This window comes from Stylophora pistillata, chromosome 1 (genome assembly GCF_964205215.1).
Source record: "Stylophora pistillata chromosome 1, jaStyPist1.2, whole genome shotgun sequence".
NCBI classification, from domain to species: Eukaryota; Metazoa; Cnidaria; class Anthozoa; order Scleractinia; family Pocilloporidae; genus Stylophora; species Stylophora pistillata.
In genome coordinates this window covers 32,837,593-32,863,695 of record NC_142519.1, presented here as the reverse complement: position 1 = coordinate 32,863,695, position 26,103 = coordinate 32,837,593, and the positions used below count along the sequence as shown (strand labels likewise).

At 39.9% G+C, this 26,103-nt stretch overlaps 2 protein-coding genes and 2 pseudogenes across 2 annotated transcripts; 3 read left to right on the top strand and 1 right to left on the bottom strand.

Moving 5' to 3' along the window:
• Positions 1-1,989: 1,989 nt before the first annotated feature.
• On the top strand, positions 1,990-12,775 carry LOC111324368 (lysyl oxidase homolog 2A). The gene is made up of 11 exons (XM_022927913.2): positions 1,990-2,451; positions 4,798-4,999; positions 5,441-5,791; positions 6,148-6,342; positions 7,651-7,791; positions 8,336-8,645; positions 9,538-9,664; positions 10,147-10,310; positions 10,774-11,097; positions 12,179-12,360; positions 12,678-12,775. The coding sequence occupies exons 1-10, from the start codon at positions 2,228-2,230 to the stop codon at positions 12,358-12,360; spliced, it is 2,220 nt and encodes a 739-aa protein (XP_022783648.2). The 5' UTR covers positions 1,990-2,227; the 3' UTR covers positions 12,678-12,775.
• On the bottom strand, positions 12,735-26,103 carry LOC111324369 (gamma-butyrobetaine dioxygenase). Its single transcript, XM_088752272.1, has 5 exons — positions 25,555-26,103; positions 17,181-17,362; positions 14,636-14,741; positions 14,149-14,351; positions 12,735-13,810 (listed from the first exon to the last, which is right to left on the bottom strand). The coding sequence occupies exons 1-5, from the start codon at positions 26,044-26,046 to the stop codon at positions 13,477-13,479; spliced, it is 1,317 nt and encodes a 438-aa protein (XP_088608398.1). The 5' UTR covers positions 26,047-26,103; the 3' UTR covers positions 12,735-13,476.
• On the top strand, positions 18,201-20,753 carry LOC148742150 (uncharacterized; annotated as a pseudogene).
• Positions 21,083-22,543, top strand: LOC148742149 (uncharacterized; annotated as a pseudogene).

Here is a 26,103-nt window from a genome sequence, read left to right as displayed (position 1 = left end):
ACCGCAGTTCAAAATATATGAACTTTATATATCCATCGTACCAGTATTCATTCATTTCCCCATCCATCTATCCATTACTCGTTAGTTCATTGGTTCGTTCTTGTATACGTTTTCATTCGTCACTTTTTGTAGTTGTTGGTTTTGGTTTCATTTAAATGGAGAGTGCTTTGCGCCAACAAAAGAAAGGTGATCAATATAAGCAACTGCCGAATGAGCACAAAACTGTCTCGCTCCCTGCGAATAAGGTTATTTTCATAAATTTGGGATCAAATGAAATGGGATCGAATATCTTGAACGTCAATTAATTTTTTCCCCTGAATAGTGCAAAGCCGATCGTTCACAAGTATAAGTCACAAAATGTTCATCCCCAAGCTAGACAAGCTATTCAAATGAACGCCTCTGCCCAGTTGATCATAGAAATGAATTGTAGCCCCTGATTGTGGTAGGATATGAAATCATCTTTCCTTCGACAAAGATAAGAGTGCGGGACTGGATTCTGTCCGATATCTTTGGAAAACAAGGTGAAAACATTTGGTCAACTGATCACTTGAGCGGATTATGTCTCAATATATGTATGAGCTTTATTCGGCACGCGAGAATTCAATTAACTGTCATTTGACTCCGTCAGGAAACACACAGACCCGGCAACAACCATAGAAAACAGCACGAACACAGCTCTGAAAGATTGTTAAGAGATTTAAACAAGACCCTCAAATCCATCTTAAAGAGTGATTATCTAGTTACTGATGATTAGTTTAAGCTCACAAGAAATGAGACTGAACAGGCCTCAGGAGAAGGCACGATTTAATATTCGGAAACTCACTCGCATATTGAGAAGAACTGATTATGTTCTTGTTTTGCTGGGTCTCACGCTCCAGAGTGACTGTAAATTTAGCACTCACGCAAAGCTGAAGCTAATGAAAGCAAACAAATGCCTACACATTCTGCGAACTTTCAGGAAAGAACGCTATAGTCAACGAGAAATAAACCATGTCTTTAGATCTATTGTTTTACCAATTTTGACGTTGGGCCTTCCTGTGTATGGAACCTTTGAATCAGACCTTAAGCAAATCCAGCGCTTCTTAGATAAATGTTACAAGCAGCGATATAGTTCCTGTCACTTCATTATTTCAAGCCTTTTTGGACACAGGACAGAAAAAAATTTTTATAAGATGATCTCACTGGGCTCGCACACGCAGCCCCTAAACACATCATTCCTGAAGAGGAAAATACCCCATATAATCTAAGTAGGAAAGGGTGCTTTTGCCCCAGAGTTAATACCCAACACTTCAAATCCACGTTTGTAAGTAGGTGTATTTTTAAGTACAGATTAGTTTAGTTTTAAATATTGTAACATAGGATATCTGTTTTTATCCTTTGAACTGATATAAAGACTATATTGTATTACTATATCCAAGGCTATAAATAGAACGAATTACTAGTTGCAATAATTCTGAGTTCCAAAATTTTGAATTGTCAAACAAACATTACAGGGGTTGTTCCTTAATGAACACTCTGAAAGGATATTTAGGAGGCCATGTTCACATTGCCATTTTACAGGAAAATTTTGTGCCAAAAGTTACGCAAATAAGGACAATAAGGTAGGGGCGTATCAAATAACGGCGAATTATGCGATTACCTCGGTCTGTATATTATGAGATCTAATGCTCCTAATTAACTCATTCTGTATATTGTACGATTTAACGCCGTTAGTTAATGGCGTAAAATCGTACACTAAATATGATACCGGCGATATACAACACAAATACTTAGTACAAGAAATAACGCCATAACTAAGTATAGTAAACAAATAACTTGCAAAAGAGCTACTTAATAGTTTTCAGATCTAAGACTGTCTTCTTATCTCGAAATCCAAAGATCCAATGCCATATGGCTGTGTTCCCAGTCTTATGTGAGAGTAATTGTTTTCTGATCCTTCAAGATCTTTCTGATAGGAGACGTATTATATTTCATTTTAGGGCCCCGCGTACTGTCATCTGTCACGCGCGGTTTGCGCAGCCAAAACCTTCATTGTGCAGGTTTTTCTTTGGTTGTGCGTTTCCGAGACTCCAAATTTCCGTTTTGGATTCGCACCTTTTCATTAAAGAAGGCGTATCCCAACAAAACAAATTCCTTTTCTTGACATTAGACCAACATACCACATCGTATCGACCCACGAACCGCTGTTGTATTCGTTTGTATCGTGGTGAGCTCTATCATATACAGTATGGCGTTGTTATGGTATATATGTGTGGCTCTTCTGCTAGCCGGGGTAACTAGTGCTTTGACTGGAATTCGCCTAAGAGGAGGGAAGCATCTCTATGAAGGTCGGATTGAAGTTGAGCACGAAGGACAGTGGAAAGCAATATGTGATCATGGATGGAACAAAAACGCAGCTAGAGTGGTTTGCCGAATGCTTGGGTACCCAGACATGCTGCGCTACACAAAGGGGTTAGTTACACAGGTACCTTCCATTTAAACTATCTGCGGGTTTGTTATTACTCACTTCATACAAAGATTCAATTCCGAAATATTTCGTGGTTTTCAGTAGTGCTTGCAAAAAATTGCCCTTGTTGGGTAAGTTCTGCTGACATCATCAACGCTGGCTGAAGAGGCTATGCTTGCACTTCACATCCCAGCGAATCGAATTTCGATTGATCGTGTCGACACCTTATAACGTGTCTCGTATTAATTTAGACTTCTTACAGTATTCTATTTCTCTATTTTGTGTTTCAAATGTACAAAATCTTTCTGCACTATTACCCTCGCCTCCTCGAACCTTCTCCTTGCAGTGAATCTACTGTCAGTATCAACTATATTATAGAAATTATACAGTTTCTTGAAGGTTCTGTCCTCAGTCGACGAGACTGAAAAGTATCTCGCCATTCACCGCTAGGTCGTAGAAGTCGAATTATCAAGTTGTCAGTCAGAATTGGTTTTCTCCGTGACGCGTTGTTAGCTACAAGTTGTTACATAATGTAGTAGATAAGCAGGCAATAGCATATAAACCCAGCGTGTAGATAAATTATCGTTCATCACAAGGCCACGTGCACCTTAAGTTTTTCTTCACCTTCTTGTTCTTGGATTACGTTAGTATCTCGCACACTTTTGGCTTACATTCCTATTTAACTAGTACATTAATATCTCACATCATAAGCGATAGGAACAATTACCCCATTGTTCTAATTAAGTACATCAAGCCTCTCTGAAGAGTCAAACAATTATGGCATCGCTCACAGTCTCATCTTCTCCTCGGATCGTGATTTACTTCTCTACGGATGGATTAAGTCAAGGTTTATCTTTTTGTTCTTTTATTATCAGTGGAACCACAAAAAGTCTTTGAAATACTTTTAAGATATAAGTAGAGATAAATGCCCCTTTCGATTCCCCAAGAGAGAAAAAAGAGCCATGCTTTGTACTGCCCAGCTTTTGTCAATTTCTCTGTTTAGTCGGTCATAATGTGCTTTACGTTTTCGTCAATTCAAGTGAATGTGGCGTGAACAAAATTGTCACTGAAATGTCTTAATCGCACTATGATATGAACCCAAACCTTTGCTTTTTAAAAGACCCACAACAATTTATCATTGGTGACGTAATTTTTCCTTTGACCCCTTACAGATCATAGGTAAGAACAAATCGTCCAAGAAATCAGTGTTCTTACAATTTTATATGAAATTTCGCCGATAGAATGGACAAAGCAAATTTCGGTCTTCAATGTACTCCTATCCGCTGCTCAAAGATAGCATGTGATGTCTATGTCATTATGACCTGCCATGAAGTATTGTCTCCCCCGCTCCTCCCCCCCCCCCCGAGGAGAAACGGGGGGAGGGTACGGCTACACATGGGCTTAGAGTAGGAATCCATTTTCCACCTGCTGGGTCCTTTTCTTTTTCCGGCCGGCAATTCCGGAAATAAACCATGCTTTTCCATGACAATGGTACGAAATGTGCCAACTTTTTTCATTGTTTTATTGTTCGAAACTATAACTCGAAAGTTCCGTTCTTAATTGGATATGTTAGAACTCGGAAGTACGCCAATACTTTTACCTCCGCAAAAATTCCCTTGAAAGAAGATTCAGTGACGTTTTTCTTCCTTTGTCAACGCGCCAGGGATATGTATATGCCGGAATTCCGTTTCTTAAAATTTGTTTGTAAGAAAATAATTGTTGGAAGCTTTCTTTCAGCTTTCACATCTATCATTTAATTGTTGAAAAAGAAGGAGTAGGGGCCGGTGCCAAGAGGGCACGAGCGCGGGCTCATTTTCCAAACAGCGGCTGATTTTCGGGCCCACAAACCAGATTTTGAACGGCTCTTTGTATGTTTGCCTTACTTTGTTTTGAAGGCAATGGCAGCAATGCAGGAATAAAGCATCTACCAAAATGAAGCATTAGTTTTATGACCAATTTTTCGCGTGCAAGCTGCCTTTTTTAGTGGTTTTAAAAATATCGTTTTGAAAGGAACTGTGTTTTTCTGAACAGTCTATTAGCGCCTTAGAAGATTTCGCGGAATTGTCTTCTTATCAGACGGATGGTAGAAAGCACTATCTTTTTTTTTTTAACTCTAGCGCCATTCATTATTTGAAGTGTCAAGCTTAGGCAATGGAGCACCAATTAGGAGAAGTCGTATTATTGAGCCATGATAAGTAAAACAGATGGAATCCATGAAAGGCTAATCAGCGAACAGAATAATTATCACGGGCATCAATTGCCGAAGGTATTTATCTAACACCTTACCTAGTTCGCTTGATCTGAAACGTCATTCTCTGAAAGTGTCTCATCTAATCACTTCCATTCTTAAGAAAAGACAGATTTGGCCAGATAACTTACGACTACTGGTTAGACGACATCAGTTGTCGAGGAGATGAAGAGTCCATTGAGCAATGCGAACACAGGGACTGGGGAGAACACAACTGCCGCAGATATAATCAAGCTGGTGTCGTTTGTAAACTGCATTTGAGTGAGAGCGTAACTTTTGCGGAGCCGGCAAAATCCATGAGTGAGGTAGGGCATAATCACAGTTTTATATAATGCTCAGTGCTAATTATAGATGGACCAAGGTTCTAAATTAATTGGCTCCGAATAACCAAGTGTTTTGGGTGGTGTGTTCTTAACAGTTTACAGCCTAACATTAGAATCCAGTTTCTCTCCACTGTTCTCTAAAGTGCTGACAAGGAGAATAGGTTTAGCAATCAAGAGCTTCTTCCTTAGTTGGTGATCATTTCCTTTGTTCTCGTGATCTTAATATGGGTCTAATGTGTGATTCGGGGGTGACTTTGTAGGGAAATTATAGATGCCAGTCAATCCAAGGGGTTCTAAGGGTTTAAGTGCTGTCTTCTTAAGAGAAGCAAACTTGGCGATGGGCACTTACAAACTGTTTACTTTCAACAGTAATTAAAGTTTCTCTATGTATACGGGTAGCAACTCATCATATGCTCATCGCAGGTTTTGAGCATGAAAGTCAGGTTACAAGGCCCAATTGTTGATGACTACATATCAGAAGGTGTCGTCCAAGTAGAGCATGAGGGAAAGTGGGGTTATATTTGTCCTTCTCAATGGACTCAGCTCAACTCGTACGTACTGTGCGGTCAACTGGGATTTCCTAACGCTGAGAAACTTGAGTCCCATACAGAAACCATCCAAGATGTGGAGCCCGTCTATTGGCTAGACCAGGTGACGTGCAAAGGATGGGAGGCATCGATTGTATCATGTGACAATAACCATGACCTCACACCTAAGCAGTGTGAGGGGGGAGGGGCAGTGAGAATTGAATGTACCAGGAGACGAGAAGACAAGGTTAGTTGATCACAGCACTTTACTGTAGATGGTCAGCTCATGGTTATTCAGCCAATTATGCGACTTTCGTGATTAAGAGCTGGAAATTGTCAGCCTCATTTTACAGGGTATCTCATCCTCTTCCCCCGCGATTGAGTTGGAAGAAGGAAGAGTCTGGAAACTAGGTTACGTAATCGAGTGTGTGCGCCATGGACAAAGACGTAGTTTTGAAAAAACAAACGTTAGGTATGGAAATCTCCAATTTATTATATGGGTCACGGGAGGGTCTCAAGAAAAGTTTTCCGTTGGAGAGCCCTGTGCAATGTTAACCATCATTTGTTAAAAGTGAGGTCATGATACATATTTTTATCGTCAAGCCACTCTCCATTCGCCTTCGAAGTGGTGCCCAGATGTCCGAAGGGCGCGTGGAGATCAAGTACAAACAGTCTTGGGGAACTGTGTGCGATGATCACTGGACTCTGAAGGAAGCACATATTGTCTGCAGGTCATTGGGATTCGGTTCTGCGGCAGCAGCAACAAGGGCGGCGCATTATGGCAAGGGTGTGGGAAAGGTAAGTCATTGATTTTACCTTTACTAATTACTGACCCCGTAAATCACGTGTGTTAGTTTTAAGAATTGCACTCTTGGATGAAGAGGGAATGTATTGTTACGAGGATCGAATTATTTTTACTGAATCTGTCACGCAATCTCAGACTTTTCTAGAATTATCTGTAATGTTCCAGAAACTTCTTTCATGTGATTCAGCAGTTTCCAAAAATAGTACAACTTGTAATACGCTACAAATAGTAATAGAACATTCTAGATAACTAAAGTAAATGTATAAAAGCTGGCTTGTGAGAAGTACAAAGGAGATTTGCCCGAGGGCTTACCCTCGTGGCTTGCTGACTGAACTTGTGGAAGCTATGATATGACGAGGCTATGACCTTTTGACCTTGCGATATCCGGAGAGAAGAAAGAAATGAAGAAGACGATAGTCGAGAGAGGAAGAAGATAGAGAATACAGAGTTTACTATGGAGTCCTCCGGAAGAATTTGTGTACAAGGAAAGAATGCGATAAATCAAGAAAGCCAAGCGCTGTGGTCTTCAGTCGGCGGATGTTGGAATTGGAAGTTGATCAAGACGACGAACACTTACACGGCATGAAGGATTGTAAGCCTGCTTTATGAACTGCTGAACTTAATCTTTAACCTAAGTAAATTAGACAATGTAAAACTAATTAAATAATAGTTAAAATGGGTAACTGCTTGTTGTTACATTTTTGTTGCGTGCCGTATATCGTACTCGGGAGTCTATTTTCATATATGCTTTGTTAGCGGACATTTGTTGGTCATTCGTGCACGTAACAGTATGCAACGGAGCCGAAGTGTTTTGACGGACCATCGTTTTTCCCGGTGTTATGAGCGCAAAGAGACTATGAGCATTGTTTAAGTAGGTTGTTGAGCCACTGCAGGCTACTCTCTGGCCCCGTCGGCAGTTTCCCTCAGATTTCGTTTGCAGTTACACTCCTTGGCGAGAGTACAAGTTTTGTAGGAGTTAATGTTTGTCCCTAAACCACACCACAATTACTCGACACGAGATTAATCGCGAGAGAGTGAATGTTAGAGTCAACTAAATTATTTTGAATGATTGGGGTCTTTAAGGTTGTAACAATTCAAATCTTTGAAAGGAGTGAATTGCTCGTAAGCATAAACAATAACAACAACAGAAACAACAAGGACACCAAAGAAGTAAATTTGAACGGTCCCTTCTACATCGTACGTGATTTCCAGGAAATATCCTCAATTCATGAGGAGTCAATTAGGGGACTATTTTCAGGAAAAAAGATATTTTATGACGTGTACTGTGTTTTATGTTACAGATTATGCTCGATGACGTTCACTGCAAAGGAAGTGAGCGTAGTATAACTGAGTGTCGTCATCATGGCTGGTACAAAACAAATTGTGATCATTATGAAGATGCAGGCGTCAAGTGCCACGCCCCAGAGCTTCAAGGTCACCAGGTAAACAGTTTCCGTACCACTCAATGGAAGTTTGCTGAGCTAAGAAAGCAACTCTTAGGCAACTGCCTTTTGGAATAACGATACCCCTAATTGTTAAACTTTTGGTTCGTTACGAAATCATGCATCGCAAACGAAGCACCCAAAAGTCATTCCTGAAAAATGGCCTCTATTAGGATTACCCCATTTCTGTGTAAATTCAACATATATAAAAATAAATCGAGGAATTAACGACTTCGAATAAACCGCGATTGTTATCTAATGAAAATATAGAAGTAAGCGAATCCCTTATAGACAAGAATCTACTTGAGATCTCAAGATTACATTGATAGGTATGTATTGTTAACATCCGGCCTTTTTCTTCTGGCTCATGCAACTCACTGACTTGGTGTGATTTTGGAAGTTTTAAATTCGCTGGCTATTCTAAGTCAGCTCCAATTTATTTGATATTTTTCATATACCCTAGAATAAAACGACAAACGAAGCCCTTTGGCTGTCGTAAACTAATTTTTGTCCAAACGAGGCTTGAATGTTCTTCTTTAAACAGATCAGGCTTAGTGGTGGTGGTAACCCTACCGAGGGTCGAGTTGAAGTCTTCCATGATGGCAAATGGGGAACCGTTTGTGCTGATGGATGGGGAATAGAAGAAGCCATGACAGTTTGCCGACAGTTGAATCTTGGATTTGCTAGCAAGGCTGTGGTCGAAGATAACTTTGGGGGAGAAGTTCTTCAAGTGATTTTATCTGGAGTTCAATGTCGTGTAGACGCGATATCTATTTACAAGTGCGAGCATGACGAGTTAGAGAATACCACATGCAGCAGCAAGGGCAAAGTAGCTGGGGTTGTTTGTGTTGACGGTAAGACGAGGATAATGAAGTGTTGTGAAGTACTTCAGTAGTTAGTTAAGTTTTAGTTTTTTATGGTTAAAATTTAGTCAAGATTTGAATTCAAAGTCCAAAGATATTTGGGTTTTAGCTATCGAGGCGAGTTTCCTGATTGTGACCGTCTCAGCTAACTTCCATTGGTGGACGTGTTTAGTTTGTCCACTGACCCTGCCAAGGACCCTCACTAAAGTTCATGTTGTGGCCTTGGCGGTCAAAGGTTTACGGTTTGAATGGAAGCATTAGTGCGTTGTTTTTACATTTGTGAGTTTTTTGTGAGTGTTTGGGTTGTCGTTCTGACCACAAATGTTTAATTTCCAAGGTCAGTGCGTGGTGGCCGCGTGCGCACTCATGCCTACCGCTAGTGAATACAAAAGCGCGTACTACACGGTTCGTAATTAGTGTCGATCAGAGTAAGAGTCACGTGACCAGTGTAACTCAGAGGATGTAAGAATCTATCAGTCAGTCAGAGTCAGAATTGTTAAAGAGAAGAGACGTCAGTAAGAGAAATGAATTTGCTGCACGTAGAATTGCATCACAGGACAAAGATTAAATAAGACTTGAAGACTATGCATGGTGAGCTCTGCAGTTAGCTTCCCCAAAACAAGCGATAGCGGAAGGATCATTATTCAAGGAATTCCATCTTTTGACACAACCTCCTCGCCACACAGAAACGTATTCCTTTATACAGATATCGAAGAATCTGATAGAAAAAGCCAAAGAATGCCCTCAACCAATAAGGTTGAGGTTTTAAAAAGGCTAATGCGGTGTTGATGCCATTTTGAATTCTGCGTTGTTAGTTTTCATGATCCAACAAGCATTTGATGCTAAGAATGCACCAAACGCCTTTTTCCATATTCCTCCACAGCCCTTCCTGATATAGTGCCTGACGTGGAACTGCTACGAAAAGACATAAAGATGCAGAGTATTCCATTGGAATACTTGAGGTGCCCTCTAGAAGAGAACTGTCTTTCAGAATCCGCTAATAATGTCAGGTAAAAAGTAAACTTAATCAAGTTGAAAAAAACAAAAACAAAACAAGCAAACAAACAAACAAACAAAAAGGTTTTGTCTAAATCATTGCCTGCTTTCAAACAAGAGAAACCAGAGGACATTTACATAAGATGATAAAGGCTCTGAAAACTGTTCCCTTTAATGAGGGGAAGGGAAATGGCACCGATAGTGAAGATATTATCAGAGAACTTAAGCAGAGAAGATTTTGAGACGCGGACGGCAATCGAAAGAAAAGCTAATTCTGAAAACAAACTACACACGTGATTCATTCTCAATTCAAGGTGAACCATGAGTTAAAGTTTCCCTTAGTTCTGAGACAAACGACCTGTCTGACAGGCAACTTGCTACTTAATAGGGAAACTAAATTAATTTCATTTGTGTCACTAATAAATGAACTTCCCTCTTCCATTAAGATGTATAGATGAAACTGATTGAGTTTCCATTTGTTATCCTCAAATTTCAGAAATACAAGATACCACTCAAGGCGTCTCTTGAGATTCAGTGTCAAAACTGAAAATCAAGGATTGGCAGATTTCAGACCGAAGTTTCCTAAGTCTGAGTGGCAGTGGCACAAGTGTCATAAGCATTATCACTCTATGGAGACCTTTACTACTTATGATCTCATCGGTAAGTTAAACCTATTAACTCACGCGATCTCAAGGGTAATTCTCCTCCCTGACTGCTATACAATTCTTATGACGTTAGTTCGGAGAATTTGGTATTGGATCAACTAATGGTTTCCTAATTGATATTTTTCTCTCTTCTCATACTTGTCTGCTTGATATTGAACTGATACTGTTTAGAGTAAATGGTCACTCATGGGAGTTTAAGGGTTAATTGAAAAGTTCCCGAGGGTTTTGAATCCAGCAATTTGTTGGGAATTTCTCTCGTGGCCTCAAGCTATATCTAAGACTATGAGCACAAAGGCTAAAATCTAAATAAGTTGATTTTTTTTTTTAAGATGTTTGTTTTTATAATTCTAATTTTCAAATTATGCTTTCGCCAATTTGTTGCGAAAAGGTAGTTTTTAAAAGAATTGTAACTGATTCTTGTAGAGTATTAGAGTTAATGTTATATTTAATTCCCTAAGGTAAAGAATCAGGAGAAAAAGTTGCTCAAGGCCACAAGGCTAGCTTTTGCCTTGAGGACACAAAGTGTGATCCCGGATATGACAAGATATTTAACTGTTCTGAGGAAGGTGGTCAGGGGATTTCTCCGGGCTGTTACGACATTTACAACTGGAAAATTGACTGCCAGTGGGTGGACTGCTCAGATTTCTCACACGGAACATTTTATTTGCGAGTTCATCTGAACCCTGGCAACCAAGTGGCTGAATCAGATTTCAGAAACAACGTGGCGAAGTGTTCTGTGTATGACTATGGAAATTATATCGTCACAAGCAAGTGCAGGATCGGTGAGTCGTTCACAGCTTACATTGCTTTGAAGTGATGTAGAAATCAGTCGACATGTCTCGACATTAGAGAAATTCTAAAAAATTCTTAGTTCGTGAACTTACAGAGAGCAATATATTAACAGCTAATGAAATGCTCTTTAACCTTAAACAGGAAAATTGCACTTTAAAGAGCTCGTTTAAAGTTACATGTAAACGCGATCTAATATCGCGGGTAAGGCTTATTGACTACAGTCAAACGTCAATGGCAACCCTCTCCTCAGGTGGTTTGCAACCAGTAAGCTAACAGAACCTTCCTCTTAATTCATGTGTCACACGTAATAAGACGCAGTTTTAAACCTTAGAGAAATACGTTCTGAAACAGGCCTAAAAAACACGATGGTACTTGGATCCTGAAAATTTAGTATTTAAAATTTTGAGGCTTTGACCACGGCAACTAACGTAATCTGCATCAAAGTTGAGAGAACGAAGCGGGGATTTGTTGAAGGGGTTCATTGAGCAACGACTTCTACAGGGATGCCACCCCTCCGTCACAAGTGATCTTGCCGTGATCACGATCATTAAACGCCCACAGAACCGCCAGCTGCGCTGGTTGTTTCTACGGTTACTAACGTCAGCAAAGAAACTTCTGTGAAGACTACGACCCTTAGCAACTGATCAACAACCCCTTATTAACCAAGTGTGAGGGCTGTACTGGGGAGTTTTGGTTCGAGGTCGAGGCAGTGCTGAGCGAGCACAGCCAGGTCTGAATGACGAACGACTTTGACCTAATATTGCCCAGTACGGCTCGAGCAAGCGGGGTTGGTAAGTAGTTTATTATGTGGAACTTGGGCCAAACTTGTTTACTTTGAATTTTCCAACTTTTGAGAACAAAAATACACGACTTATTGCCGTTTTCGTGGGAACAGCCTGCCTGGAAAAATCCAGACCAAGTAAGAACCAATCAGAACGCTCAGATTTATCTCAAGACTACCTTGTCATAAATTAAAAAGTGATATCGTGCAGGGTGCAGCAGGTAGCAAAGAATCTGTACTTTTTCAGTTTATGATGGGGTGAATTATTTCTTTCCTATTATGTTTCCTAGAGGATTGTGACAGTGGTGTGGACACCCATGGCGGGAATTCAGCCGGAAATTGCTGTGTTTTTCCATTCCTGTACAAACGTAAACTGTACCACGACTGTACAATGGACGGCTTCACATTGAAATGGTGCTCAACCACGTTTGACTTCAAAAAAGATGGCAAGTGGGGACTGTGCTATAACTAGGTTAGTTGCTTCCTTCCCGCGTCGTCTCTCGCTTTATCTTCCAATGACTTTTAAACAAAAGATCAAGCAGATGACAGTTGCAAAACCTGAGAAGTCACAATTACACGCTCCGAGTGTAATCAGATTCTTATGTGCACTCGACAACCTTCCTTTCCAGGCCACAGAAACTTTCATATCTGAAGTTAATTTGTAAACTATGCTACTCGGTATGTCACTGCCTCTCTGCTTGGGCCTACAACGGTCCATAGAGCTTGCTTTTGTTTCATTATATACTACAAGGTAATTTTTTTGTTTTTCTGTTTCTTTTTGGATTACAGGTCAGCCATGGAGTGGGCAATCTTTTTCTATTCTTTGTTATGAGGCTTTAACGCATCTGCAAATCTTCACCATTTAATAAACGCTTTCCAAGTTTTCACCAATCGTATTTAGACGTATTTCTAAATTTCCTTGAGTACGTTCTTTGATTTTCAAAGCTCAATGTATACAAAAGATGCTTTAGTAAATTTTAAGAATTGGCGTTCTTACCGACATTTTACTCCATGAACAACGAGCACTTACGTTGTACCAAATTCTAGGTTACAATCAGTTGTTGTTTTTTTATCAATTATGACCACACAAACAACACTACTTACATCAACTACATTAAGGATACCGACACGGAGTTCTCTACGTACACTGCGTTACAATACTTACATTATGGTACTTGCAGTACTCTTACGATGTAATTAATATTCATGCTACTTACATTTTTCTACTTACACCACTTACAAAGTGATACTGCAAACAAACAGACATATTTCGAGGCACCTTTTTCACGAAAAAGGGGGATTTTACCAGCCAACTTATGGACTAGAAATGTGACAAGTGTCTTAGAAACTACAATAGAAAGAAATGTCAAGAGTATCGTGCGTGAAGAGAAAGATGCTCAACAAGTTTCTAGTTTTAGCATCAAATGAGATACCGAGTAACGTTGGAGATTGGACATAAGGTACCATAGCTTTTACAGTGGCTTTACAAGCCTTGCACGAAATATCTCTCATCAAAGGAAGGAAAAGAAGTCCTCTCCAATTCGACGATTTTTCAACTACGTCTTGTTAAACATACATTGTGGTTTTTTTACAATCTTAATGGTATACTAAAGTGTTTAGTAAGAACTCTCAGCTTTGAATTAATAGTATCCCAGTCCATGTAAACTAACTCGAGGAAGCGGCTTGATGTCTCAGTAAGTTGGAAGGCGGATCTACCATGAAACACGCGGTTGTTATTGAACGATATCACATCACCAGGCACCATTTTATATTCTATTTGATTAGCAGGACCTCTAAGAATTCTTCCATACTTGAGGTAAGCCTCGTACAGTTCCACAGCTTTCTCCGGGGAGAGATACGTGAAGGGGTCGCGTGCAGGATCGTTTAAGGCCAGTCGGCTCAATTTACCATTATCATCCAACCTGCAACAAAGGTGTCTTACTTGTATGAAGGGATCAGGTGACGTGGCTATCTACTGTCAACTGTTCAATTCACTAGTTTATCCATCTAACAGGTTGAAAAATTATTACTCCTGATATCAGAGAAAACATACAGAGCTCCTCGGGTTCGTCTTTCGAAAAGACGGTCTCTTAAGGAATCTTGTTCAGGTCACCAGGACATTATCGATCTGCGACACCAAGGTCGGTGGCCCGTAAGGTATATTTTTGAATACATAATCAACGATTCAGAGGACTTTAGAGCCACCTGACATTCTACACTAACTTAAAGTGGCTCTGACCCATTTCAACAGCAAACTTACTCTATTGTGGCATGAGAGGATTTCATGTGAAATTCACCAAACACGTCCTTGCCGCGGTCACTGAATTGAATTGGAGTGGTAGACAACAGCTTGAAAGACTCTGGGTCACTTTCTTTCAACTGCTTTGCGGCGTAAAATCCGTCGGCAAACTGATTGGCGCCACCTTGGCTCGATACTTGCTCGATACAGTGAAGAAGTTGTACCTTGACAAAACGCAAAATGTAGCTAAATACAGGGTTCCGTGGATGCTTTTCCCGCTCGCATTTAACCGAAAAAAAAAAATGACGAAACTCGACGGACGCGATAAGGTTCAAGAGATAAATCGAAGGCGACTGGCTTCTCGCGCCGTTGAAATTAAGAAAGTTTAACTCGGTATTATATTTAGCTTTTGACCTCCCAGAAGCAGACTGGAGCTGGATACCTTCGCCTGGGATAAACTAACGTTACAAATTTCCATCTTCTTCCCTTTTTCATTTTATATACTTACCCCGGGTTGATAATCCAAATAAGGCAAGTCACCGTGAAGAGGAATGTCGTCTGTGGTATAAGCCACGTTGTTTGCGTCAAACTTGGCCCGTACGTCGGTGCTATGACTGCAAGTTAGAAGTTATACTTGCCTTGAGGGTTATAATCAGACGACATTACCTTAGAGCAACCCTTAGAATAGGAAACACTAACATTTGGTCAGTACTTACGAACTACAATTTTATCAGCCATCATAGTCGCAGCTAGTAAGTATTACGCTTGTTGCCAAAGACTATATTGATTAGAGACGTTAAAAAACTGGGTCCGGGTATTTTCTTCTCTCACCCAGTGAGTAGGGATCTCTTCATATGGTGGAATACACGAGCCGTAAAGATCTGTTTTGTAATATACATGCATTACTGTGAAGATAAATCTGGAAGTGTGCAAACAAAAGCAGAATTTGTCTCTTAATAAAATCGAACGGATTGCATCTTTTGGTCAGTCAACGTCGGTAAGTTCAAAATGTTAGAAGTTTTACTTTCAACGACTTTGAAAGTTATTCCCCAATATATAGCGAAGTCAGCAGCTGAATGAATTGTTTGTTTGAGTGGAGCAAAATTTATTGAGAACACTTCTGAATCTTCAATTCTTTGAGGATTTTTTTCCAAATTATTCTTTTTTCCCTAATTTCTTGCTGTCCTGGGCTCTCTAGGGTTCCAATTCAGATAACTATATATGCCAAGGTAGAGTCTACCTTGGCATAAAGTGCTCAATGCTGTGGTGGCAGAGCTAAGTATATATAAGTTAAAGAATTAAAGAGGACGCATGGATTCTCTCTGACTCTGAGTTTCGCGCCTAAGCGCTCGTCAGACAGAAAAGTTCTGTCTGACGAGCGCTTAGGCGCGAAACTCAGAGTCTGTCGTGTTCCCAGCACGGCAGACACGGGGTGTAGTGTAATTGGGTTCGCCAGGTTAACCATAGTGAAGTACAGGACGAACAGCAGACTCTTACACACGTTTATTGGACTAAATCATGTAATCAGGCTAGCCGACTTGTTACAACACTTGCGGTGAAAACTAAAAAAGAACGCACGCTTTGTCTAAGCTAAGGCCACGTGCTAAATTACAAATCAGACGACAGAAAACACAACTAAAAACTATTAGGAACTCAACGATCGTGACTTACGTCTGATCTTGACTCCGGGGATGAGAAAGCTCCAAGTCAAAAAAACTCCGAAAGACTCCTACAAAACTCCTCTTTGCTCCAGGGATAACTCCTTAAAACTTAAATGTTCGCGTGAAAAAAGGCCTAATATACTTCTATGACGTAAAGGAAACTAAACTGAAACAACTCTTTGTACGGCTAGCCAAAAAGGATATTTTATAATCACGTAATCAAAACGAAACAAGGCTACATTTTAAGAAAACAAATGGTCATAAAATGTTCTAAAGCGTTCTTTGTACAGCAACGTGACAGAGTCACAGAGAATCAATGCGTCCTCTTTAATTCTTTAACTTATGTATATATGTACAGGTACAATGAATATATGAAGTTCATATATATTTTGAACTGCGGTTTTAGATATGTATGATGCACGATCCTCGCAGTAGAGTGCGCTATTTATGCAATAGCGAAAATCAGACCTGAAAAAAATCAGGCCTGTACGGGATTTCGAACCACTGACCTCTGCGATACTAGTGCAGCGCTCTACCAATTGAGCTAACAAGCCAACTGGGCGCAGGCCTGATTTTTTTTTCAGTTCTGATTTTCGCTATTGCATAAATAGCGCTCTCTACTGCGAGGATCATGCATCATACATATCTTCAACCGCAGTTCAAAATATATATGAACTTCATATATTCATTGTACCTGATTTATCATCACGGGTTTATTACGAATCAACTTAACGGCCTGCTCCCAGTTGGCTTGTTAGCTCAATTGGTAGAGCGCTGCACTAGTATCGCAGAGGTCAGTGGTTCGAATCCCGTACAGGCCTGATTTTTTTCAGGTCTGATTTTCGCTATTGCATAAATAGCACTATCTACTGTGAAGGATCGTGCATCATACGTATTTAATACCGCAGTTCAAAATATATGAACTTCATATATTCATTGTATCTGATTTATCATCACGGGTTTATTACGAATCAACTTAACGGCCTGCTCCCAGTTGGCTTGTTAGCTTAATTAGTAGAGCGCTACACTAGTATCGCAGAGGTCAGTGGTTCGAATCCCGTACAGGCCTGATTTTTTTTCAGGTCTGATTTTCGCTATTGCATAAATAGCGCTCTCTACTGCGAGGATCGTGCATCATACATACATATATATACACATAGATACACATACATACATACATACATACATACATACATACATACATGCATGCATGCATGCATGCATGCGTACGTACGTACGTACGTACATACATACATACAAATGTCCGTACGTACGTACATACATACATACGTACATGAATACATACGTACATACGTACATACATACATACATACATACATATATATATTTATATACAAAGGAAAAAAAAAGGAAAAAAACACCTACACCTACCCGTAATGGGTGGTTTTTGAAAATCCAACTCTACTGCACAATTTAAAGCATTCACCAGTCTGCAGCGGAGTGTTTGTTACAAGTGCAACTCCTAAGCTATGAAGTGAATAAAGCCACTCGTACAGTTTGTGGTCATCTTCCATCACCTCATGAAAGTCATGACGAGGTATCTTGCCTTGAAGCTAAAACAGAGTCAGTACCAGTAGTGTTGAATTGTAAGAAAAAACTGCCATGAAAATCAGTCAGCTATTGGAGAACTGTTCACCCCTTGGCTAACCTGCTGATTTCTACCGGAAGTTGCGGGGCATGCTGGGTTAAAAATTGGGGGGAACTAGCTCCAGTCTCCTTTGTAAAAAACACGCGCAGAAAAAATGGCGTCGGTTTGTTTTTATTGTTTGCTTGGTCATCCCCCAGGGAAAAATAACCTTTTTTCTTGTAGTGAAGCTTGAACACTGGGTTTAAATAGGCTTTATTATAATTTTAAAAGCGTAAAGCAGGTATACTACTTCCCAGCTTGAAGATAAATCGTTTAAATCACCAGCTCTGACAGAAGTTCGTTCGCGACCCCCGACTAGCCTGCGTACATCCGGTTATATTACCTGTAATAACCGTCGGAGTTTAGAATAAACGGCGGTTGAACTCAAGCTATCCCCGACTGAAGAACACAAAACCTTACATTACTAATAAAATTATAAAAAGGCGATGCTAACGGCGTGGTTTTTTTTCTTGAGATAGTTAACTGCAGTGTCGAACAAGATGCGCTTGTTTACATTTCCCAGCTATGATTTTAACAACACGCGCGACGATTCGCAAACAGTTTCATCACGAATTATAAATGACCTTTGAATCTGGCGGAAAGGTCGTGGCAGAGTTGCATCCCTGAGCAAAACATAAGGCTTAAGGGAGTTTGATATCACGTGTATTAACCCATAAAAATAGTTTGGGAAGTTAAAGTGCCACGTCGCGTGACCCCTACTGGCTTTAATACGATCACGTCATCACTAGATGCACAAAAAGTTTTAGAGGTTTGAGCATACTTCTCATCACGATGCCCAAGGTCTTCAATTGTTCCGACTGCAGAAACAATTACCAAACAGGTCGTGGATTAAGGAAACATTTTCAGACCCACCCAAGCCACAGGCGCGAAGAAAACGTAAGAAACCCACCGCTGCAAGCTGTTGCTGCAGCAAACAATTTCCTAGACGTCCCGCACCACCACCGCTCTGCGAGGCTTAAAGAACTTTTGAAACTTTTAACACCAGATGGATTTTCAACTGTTGGTTTTGTGTAGCATTGCGAGGCACGTGTCAACTTTCTCATTTCTCTTATCAAGAAGTAAGCTTACACAGGGCTCAGTTTCAGAAAGCAAGTAAAGAGGAGAATTGGAATCCCTTGTTAAGATGGTGGCGGAGGGTTACCCAGACTCGCTTCTTTATTGCTTGAAACAACAGTCAGTTTCTACCCTTTATTCCAAACCACATGGTGAAAGTATATCCCCAAATTATCACTCCAAGGAAAAAAATTTTGACTCCCGCAAAATGTAGAAAATGGGTTCATTTTATTGACGATTTAAACATGCCCCAATTAAGATCCACAAGAAAAAGCTGAGCTGGTCGACTTAATTATTTCACGTAAAGATGGAGAGTTTTTTAAGAGGGCACTCATGCCAGTCATTTTCAAGAAGAATTTCAATCATTTTGTCTAGTTTGCAGCTGAACTAGTAAGTAATTTTGACATTGGCTACACTAAATATCAAAACACAGTCCGAAATCAGCTTGGTAAAGAACTAGAACATGTTTTTGGAATCAATATCATGGTACCAAAAGATGACGTATGTGAAAAGCTCAAGGTACAAAAGGAGGCTCTGCAAGAAAGTTTGTCACTGACTTTTACTGAACACAATGGTGTTGTTGCAGCATACACAAATGTCAAAAACACTATGGAATGGCTACTTAGCAAAAAAACTCTACAGGAAACAATAATGGTCCCTAAAGAAAAATTACTTGTTTATCACTACATCGATGCATTGCCATGGATGCAGTGGAGTAAGTTCTTTACCGGAGAAACAGCAATAAGAGTCAAATTGGTGGAGCCCCACAACCTGTTAAGCTGCATTGTTACAGTGTGTTCTTGGTTAGGCCCAGATAACTACAACCATGTAAGTAATCTTGGACGACAAACCCTTCAACAGCTGTCCAGTTTGAAATCAGTTTATCACCCAATTCTGAAGAAGAACATAGAAGTCATTGTGCGTGGTGTTGCAGATGGCTGTCAACGAAGATCAATTACCGGAAGTTCTTCTGCCAGCTTCTGTTATCCGATTCCAGAGTCACCAGAACACCAAAAGCAACTTGGGGATATGAGAGTAATCTGTAATAAGCCTGTGTGGAAAGTAGAAATGACTGAGAAAGGAGAAGAACAGTACAAGACATGGTTGGGAAAGCGAGTGGATAATACTGAAAACAGGTTATTATTTGATTTAATGGCACTTTACTTTATTAAATTAATCATTGAATAAATTAAGCATTATTTTTTTAAACTTGAACCTTCCAAATACAGCACAGGCATGAATGATAATAGATATGTTTATACACTGTTCAACAGATACATAAATTCAGTACCCACACATCAATCATAGATAAAAACTAATGTTATTCAATGTGGAAAACTTTATTAAGAGGTTTTGCACTACATGTACGTGTGTTCTATTTGGAAAACACCCTTCTGGTAATTAAAATTAACAAAAAATGTTAAATATCATTTATGGCAGATGAGAATATGCAAAGAAGCACCTTGGTCAAACTGGACATCCTAATGCTTCTAAACTTGACCTGGTAAATTTCTACCTAGCATTGATGCACCAAGCTACAAGAGCTACAGAAACTATTGTACGAAGAATTGGCCAAGTAGCTGAGGCTCTCAAACAAAATAAAAAACAATGGTTTATAGAAGTACAGAAAGTTGCTCGCAAAGTTTGTCTAAGCAGTTATGATGTCACATTTGATGAAAATGCTGTTTTGGCCTTCTATGAAAAAGCGGAGGAACTTTTGAACAACTCTGGTTTTAGCCCTTTGGTCAGCGAAATATTGGTACGTTTTTGCAATGGCCTCAAAAAAATTTTCCAATGGATTTTAAACACTTCAAAAGAATTAACCAGACAGGAGTATGAATGCCAAGCAAGAGTTTTGTTAGGATTTCAATTTATCCTAATTTTTGGCTCTCAAACTGTTACTGCCACTGTGAAAGAACTTGTAGCTTACACTGGGTTTTATGTCGAGAAGGCTCTTAAAGATGCTGCCTTGAGTGGACTCCCTTTGACCTTGCACAATTTCAATGACAGCATCATGGAAACCAAACACAAGGAAGCCAAGCAAGGCAACTACATTTACAGTGGTGGGCGAGCGGGTGAAACAGGAAAGATAGACTATCAAAAATGAGTACTCACACAACAATTCTGTCATGAATGGGCATCTGTGGAGAACCGAGAGAAGAAAGGGTGCAACTACTCATCAGACTCTAAAGTCCACAAAAAGGAAAATGAGGATTTACCAAAACATCTAAAGAAAAAGAAAATGGTATGGAATATATAAGTAAATCTGTATAAATGTGACTAATGAAATAACGTTTTACCTCCATTCATTTTAAATAACTCCTAGACTACTATATACACTGTATATAGATATAGAAAGATATTTCTCAAGGCTGTGGTTGAAGAAAAATTATGAGAAACCCAAAAGTTCCTAACCATGGAATCCTGTGGGCCCAACACTCACGCCTATATGAAAAAAGTATTTTTTTCCCAGTCAACCAAAGACCAAAGTTAGTCGCATGTGGCACACGGGTACATCTAGTGGACAGCCCTACTTGTTGTGCATGTTGCTGTTTAGTTGAATAACATTGACACACTCAAAATGTTCATAATACCTGTGCTATTTTGTTTCAAACAGCACATTCCTTTTCAAGACACAACAAGAAAGTCAAGTCAAGATGAACAATCTTATGCTACTTATAGAACACAAACTGCTCCTGAAATCCAGGTACATGGAGGCATTATATAAAAGCACTAACATAACAAGTTCATCTAACAAATGTTGTTTTGACTTATTAATTCTGGTCAACATATCTAACAGTATTTATTCATTAAAGGCCAAAAATAATCTGTAAAGGAATCCTAAACCCCATATAAATACAGATCACATATAAACTAATGTAAATATACTAAAAATAATAAATTCGAAGAATAGATTAAGATGTGAAAGAATATTACATACTTAAAATCACTAAGTAAAATAATGTGTCATAGTACCTAGAAACAAATGATCGATTTCAGTGAACTGAGTTCTGTGATGGAGCTAGGAATTAGAACAGAGGTTAAAATCAGCTCATATTAACTTACCTCCGTTAATTGTTTCAGATGAAAGAATCAAATGATGACGGTGGTAGTTGTCTAAGTCCTTGGCCAAATATCGACTCCACATTAGCCCAACAGATGACACAAAACAATCTTCAGGCAGCAAAAACATATTTCCAGTCGTTCAACGCCATAGAAATTACAGTCGAAACAGCCAGACAGTTTGCTTCAACATCCAACAGTGGCACGGTGAATAGCTCAACAAACTTGAATAGTATCAAATCAACAGTTCAAAGTCTTAACATAACAAGAGCCGATCCAAGAGTAACACACGAGTTATTTACTATGAAGTTAAACTCAAGCAAACCACAACAGCCGGGCACATTTGTCATTGAACATCAAAAAGAAAAATCGGCCATCCTTCGAAGAAAATTCGTTATTCCATATGCAGACGTGCTAGGATTGCAAATAGATGACAGAAAAATTATTCTGGACACGTACAAAGACCCCAGGCATTTTACAACAAGAAAGACGAGTCCGGCCGACAGAGTTCAACAACATGGTCAGAATGCTCAAAAGGTTCCGATACGTCTGGGTCAGAGGAGAAGACTCGACTTGAAATTAACTACACCAGGCAAACAAAAGCGTGAGTACTTTAATTCAGTCCGACAGATATCTCCAGATGGCAGCCAACGGGGGAATACGAGAAAACTATCATCAGCAGAGGCAAGACATAATGGATCCTGAGGCATTCTTCCCCGTAGTTAAAAACCCCCAGACAGTACGCGCAGCACAGCTCGCCGTCTTAGAACTACTTAAACAGCCAGAAGGAAGTGATGTGACTTGGCTTATTAAAATGTTCGGTGGAATTCATCATCTTTTCAAGCAATCTTTAAGCCAGAGTAGTCCTGTTAGTTGCATCGACAAGGAAGAATGACCATGACACACGGTAAGAGTTTTATCTTGTCCCGGAGCTTTGAACAGCTATCCGCCGCTACATCAGCATAAATAACACATCTAACTTAAGACATTCGATGTCTTTAACCTTACTGGAGTATCACAAAATTCTCAACAAGCGAAACAAGATTAATGTCGAGCTAAACACGATAAAAGCCACAACAATTCACACACCACCTTTATTTCATTTCGCGAAGCGCTCTAGAATGAATGGACCCCCGAAGCTGTTTGCGAGTTGTGCACTGATTGGTTGAAATTTAAAGACCTGTCAAACAGAGATCAGCAGGAATGTTTGGTGACAAATATCTGAGCCAAATGGGTATTGACAGGAACTGCATCACGCGGCTACACAGCAAAACATCAGCTAGTGCATAGAAGCTCACTAACAGCATCACGCTGTTACATTAAAGCATCTCATGCATTAAAGCATCACATGCAGCCAACCAGCCTCCAAAGTGAGCATACCCACCAATTGACCCTTGCTCACCATAGAGTCTCCTGTAGCTCAGTGGTTAGAGCATCCGACTAGATCACGGAGGGTCGTGGGTTCAAATCCCATCTGGAAACTTGATTTTTTAAAAAACTGTTTATTTTCATCTTTACAACCTCCATTTGGCTCAGATATTTGTCACCAGACATTCCTGCTGATCTCTGTTTGACAGGTCTTCAAATTTCAACCAATCAGCATACGACTCGCAAACAGCTTCGGGGGGGTCCATTCATTCGAGAGCGCTTCGCGAAATGAAATAAACGTGGCATGTGAATTGTTGTGGCTTTTATCGTGTTTAGCTCTACATTAATTTTGTTTCACTTGTTGAGGATTTAGTGATACTCCAGTAAGGTTTAAAGACATCAAATGTCTTAAGTTAGACGTGTTATTTATGCTGATGTAGCGGCGGATAGCTGTTCAAAGCTCCGGGACAAGATAGCACTCTTACCGTGTGTCATGGTCATTCTTCCTTGTCGATACCCACTAATTGACCCTTGCTCACCATAGAGTCTCCTGTAGCTCAGTGGTTAGAGCATCTGACTAGATCACGGATGGTCGTGGGTTCAAATCCCATCTGGAAACTCGATTTTTTAAAAAATTGTTTATTTTCATCTTTACATGCTCACTTTGGAGGCTGGTTGGCTGCATGTGATGCTTTAATGCATGTGATGCTTTAATGTGACAGCGTGATGCTGTTAGTGAGCTTCTATGCGCTAGCTGATGTTTGGCTGTGTAGCCGCATGATGCGGTTCCAGTCAATACCCACTAATTGACCCTTGCTCACCATAGAGTCTCCTGTAGCTCAGTGGTTAGAGCATCTGACTAGATCACGGAGAGTCGTGGGTTCAAATCCCAACTGGAAACTCGATTTTTTAAAAAATGCAGGTTATACATTGGAACCACTTCTTTGGAACACCTCTTTTCATGGTCATAGGACAATTTCATTCAGGAGACAAACACTTTTGTATTTATGTTACCTCTATTGAATGGAGCTAAGATCTCTATTCAGGATAAAAGGTCACTTTATCTAGGTCCCAAGCCTTGTCTTAAAGCTCCATCTAGGAGGCACCTTAACCATTCAAATGTGCTTGGTGCACTCTAATTTGTGACTGGCAATGGGCCTTAAATCCACATGGTGTACTAGTGTGAATCCAGCACATAATGTTGCACAGATCTATGTCCATCATGTTTTTTTACATGACAACTTCAGCCAATTCCAAGCAAGAAGTTTTTTCTATTGTTAATTATTTTTAAGGATCAAGCCAAGCATGCTTGCAGTGGAACCTCAACCCAGGGTGCCCCTGAGTGGAGGTTCCACTGCATATTGCAGTTGTCTCAATGTAGTTTATCGTGCCCATGCCAAAAGGCTTCACAGGGTACTTGCCTAAGATTTATCTATCTACTCAAAATTTGGAGAAAGACTTATATCAGTATTTCCAATACAATTTATTGATAAAATGGGCATCACTGCAACCATTTTTAGTAACAGGCACATAAATAAAACAAATTGGGGTTGTTTTCTAGGGGGCTGTAACATTGCTATGGTAACCTAAACCCACCGAGAAAATGATCACAACTTACATTGTATCCAGAAATACAGTATTCATCCGTGTATAAGTCAACCCCCCATTTTCAAGGTCAAAAATCGGATTTTCATCATTTCTAATTAAAGAAAAATTCAGACTGAGAAATTTCCCCAATGGTTGATCTCTTATTTCTGAGAATGTATTGAAAACACGGTGAATTAGAAAAAACTGCAGAGCAAAATGTAACCATGTGCTGTGAAGTTTTGTAGCGCTTGTTTACATCACCACGATTCACGATTTAAGCATATACGAGCACTTCGATTTACTGGAGAAGAAATTTACCATATTTTGTAAATCGCTATGAAGATGAAATCTTCATGCATTTAAATAACCTTTATCTTAATGTTGAGTTTGAAAGGAGATTTAGTAGACCGAAGGAACACCGAAGAGCTTCGAAGGATCGCTTGATGAAAACACAGCCCTATCAGACGAGACCGCGCGAGAAAAAGGTCACTAAACTACTGTAAGCGTTCGATGACAATGAAAGTTCGGCACCGTAAACAGTAGCGAAGCTGTGAGGAAAAATGTCTGCTCTACAGATCAGAAGGTACAATAGAAATCAGCTCCAGTAGGCTTGTGTTCACGCCACATACAATTTATTATTCTAAACTTTTTCGTCGATGAAGAACGCGCTAAAAACTGACGAAACGAACACATCTAGAACTGGTTTTGTAAACTCGGTTTTCCTAATGGGCTTCAGGCAATTGTCATGCTAATTTATTGGATTGCTCGGGTTATAAGTCGGGGGTGATTTTTGGGCTGATTTTTCGGTCATAAAAAGTCAACTTAGACACGGATAAATAGGGTAAATGAGAAAATCTTAAATCTTTCCAGAAAAAAAAAAACGATGAAATTGACGGAGGCTAAGATCCATCAAATAATTGGAGATCAGACACAACTAAAGTTACCTTACGAAGGTTTTTTTTATGAAGAAAGCTGAAAGGACCGATATGGAGACTATTTTTCGACAAGCACAAATCGCATAAATACCTGTTCAGCGTTCCAAAAATTTACACCTTCCTTGTTCAGCACTGGGTCTTTTTTAGCTTCAGCTTCTTGTGACTTCTCAGCCAAGCGCCGGGAGTGAAGCCACCCAGAATCGAACACACTGACATGTTCATCTGGCCAAGTGACAGCAATTTGTTTACCGCTTTGTAAAACTTCCACTCGTTTTGGTTGGATGTCAATCCTCAACTGGCCTACTGTATCAAAACTTCGTTGCAGGGAAGACTCGTGGAAGCATTCAGGGCATCCACATATGTCGCGAAGGAAGACAAACGGATAGCGGTTTACTCTGTTGTCGTTCCATGTTACATGTAATATGCCATCGCTTTCTGTTTCTCGAACGCTTAGAACGGTAGGCACAAGGCTTTTAGGGTGAGCCGTTGTAGCAAAACTCACCCTAAGGCGCCTAAAAGAAGGGTGAAATGACTGCTTACATGGAGAGCCAAATCGAAAGACGTACCTCACTCGAGAGAACATTTTTTTCCCACCAGAGGTCCCACCAGAGGCGTCACCTGTCACCAGAGGGAAAATAGA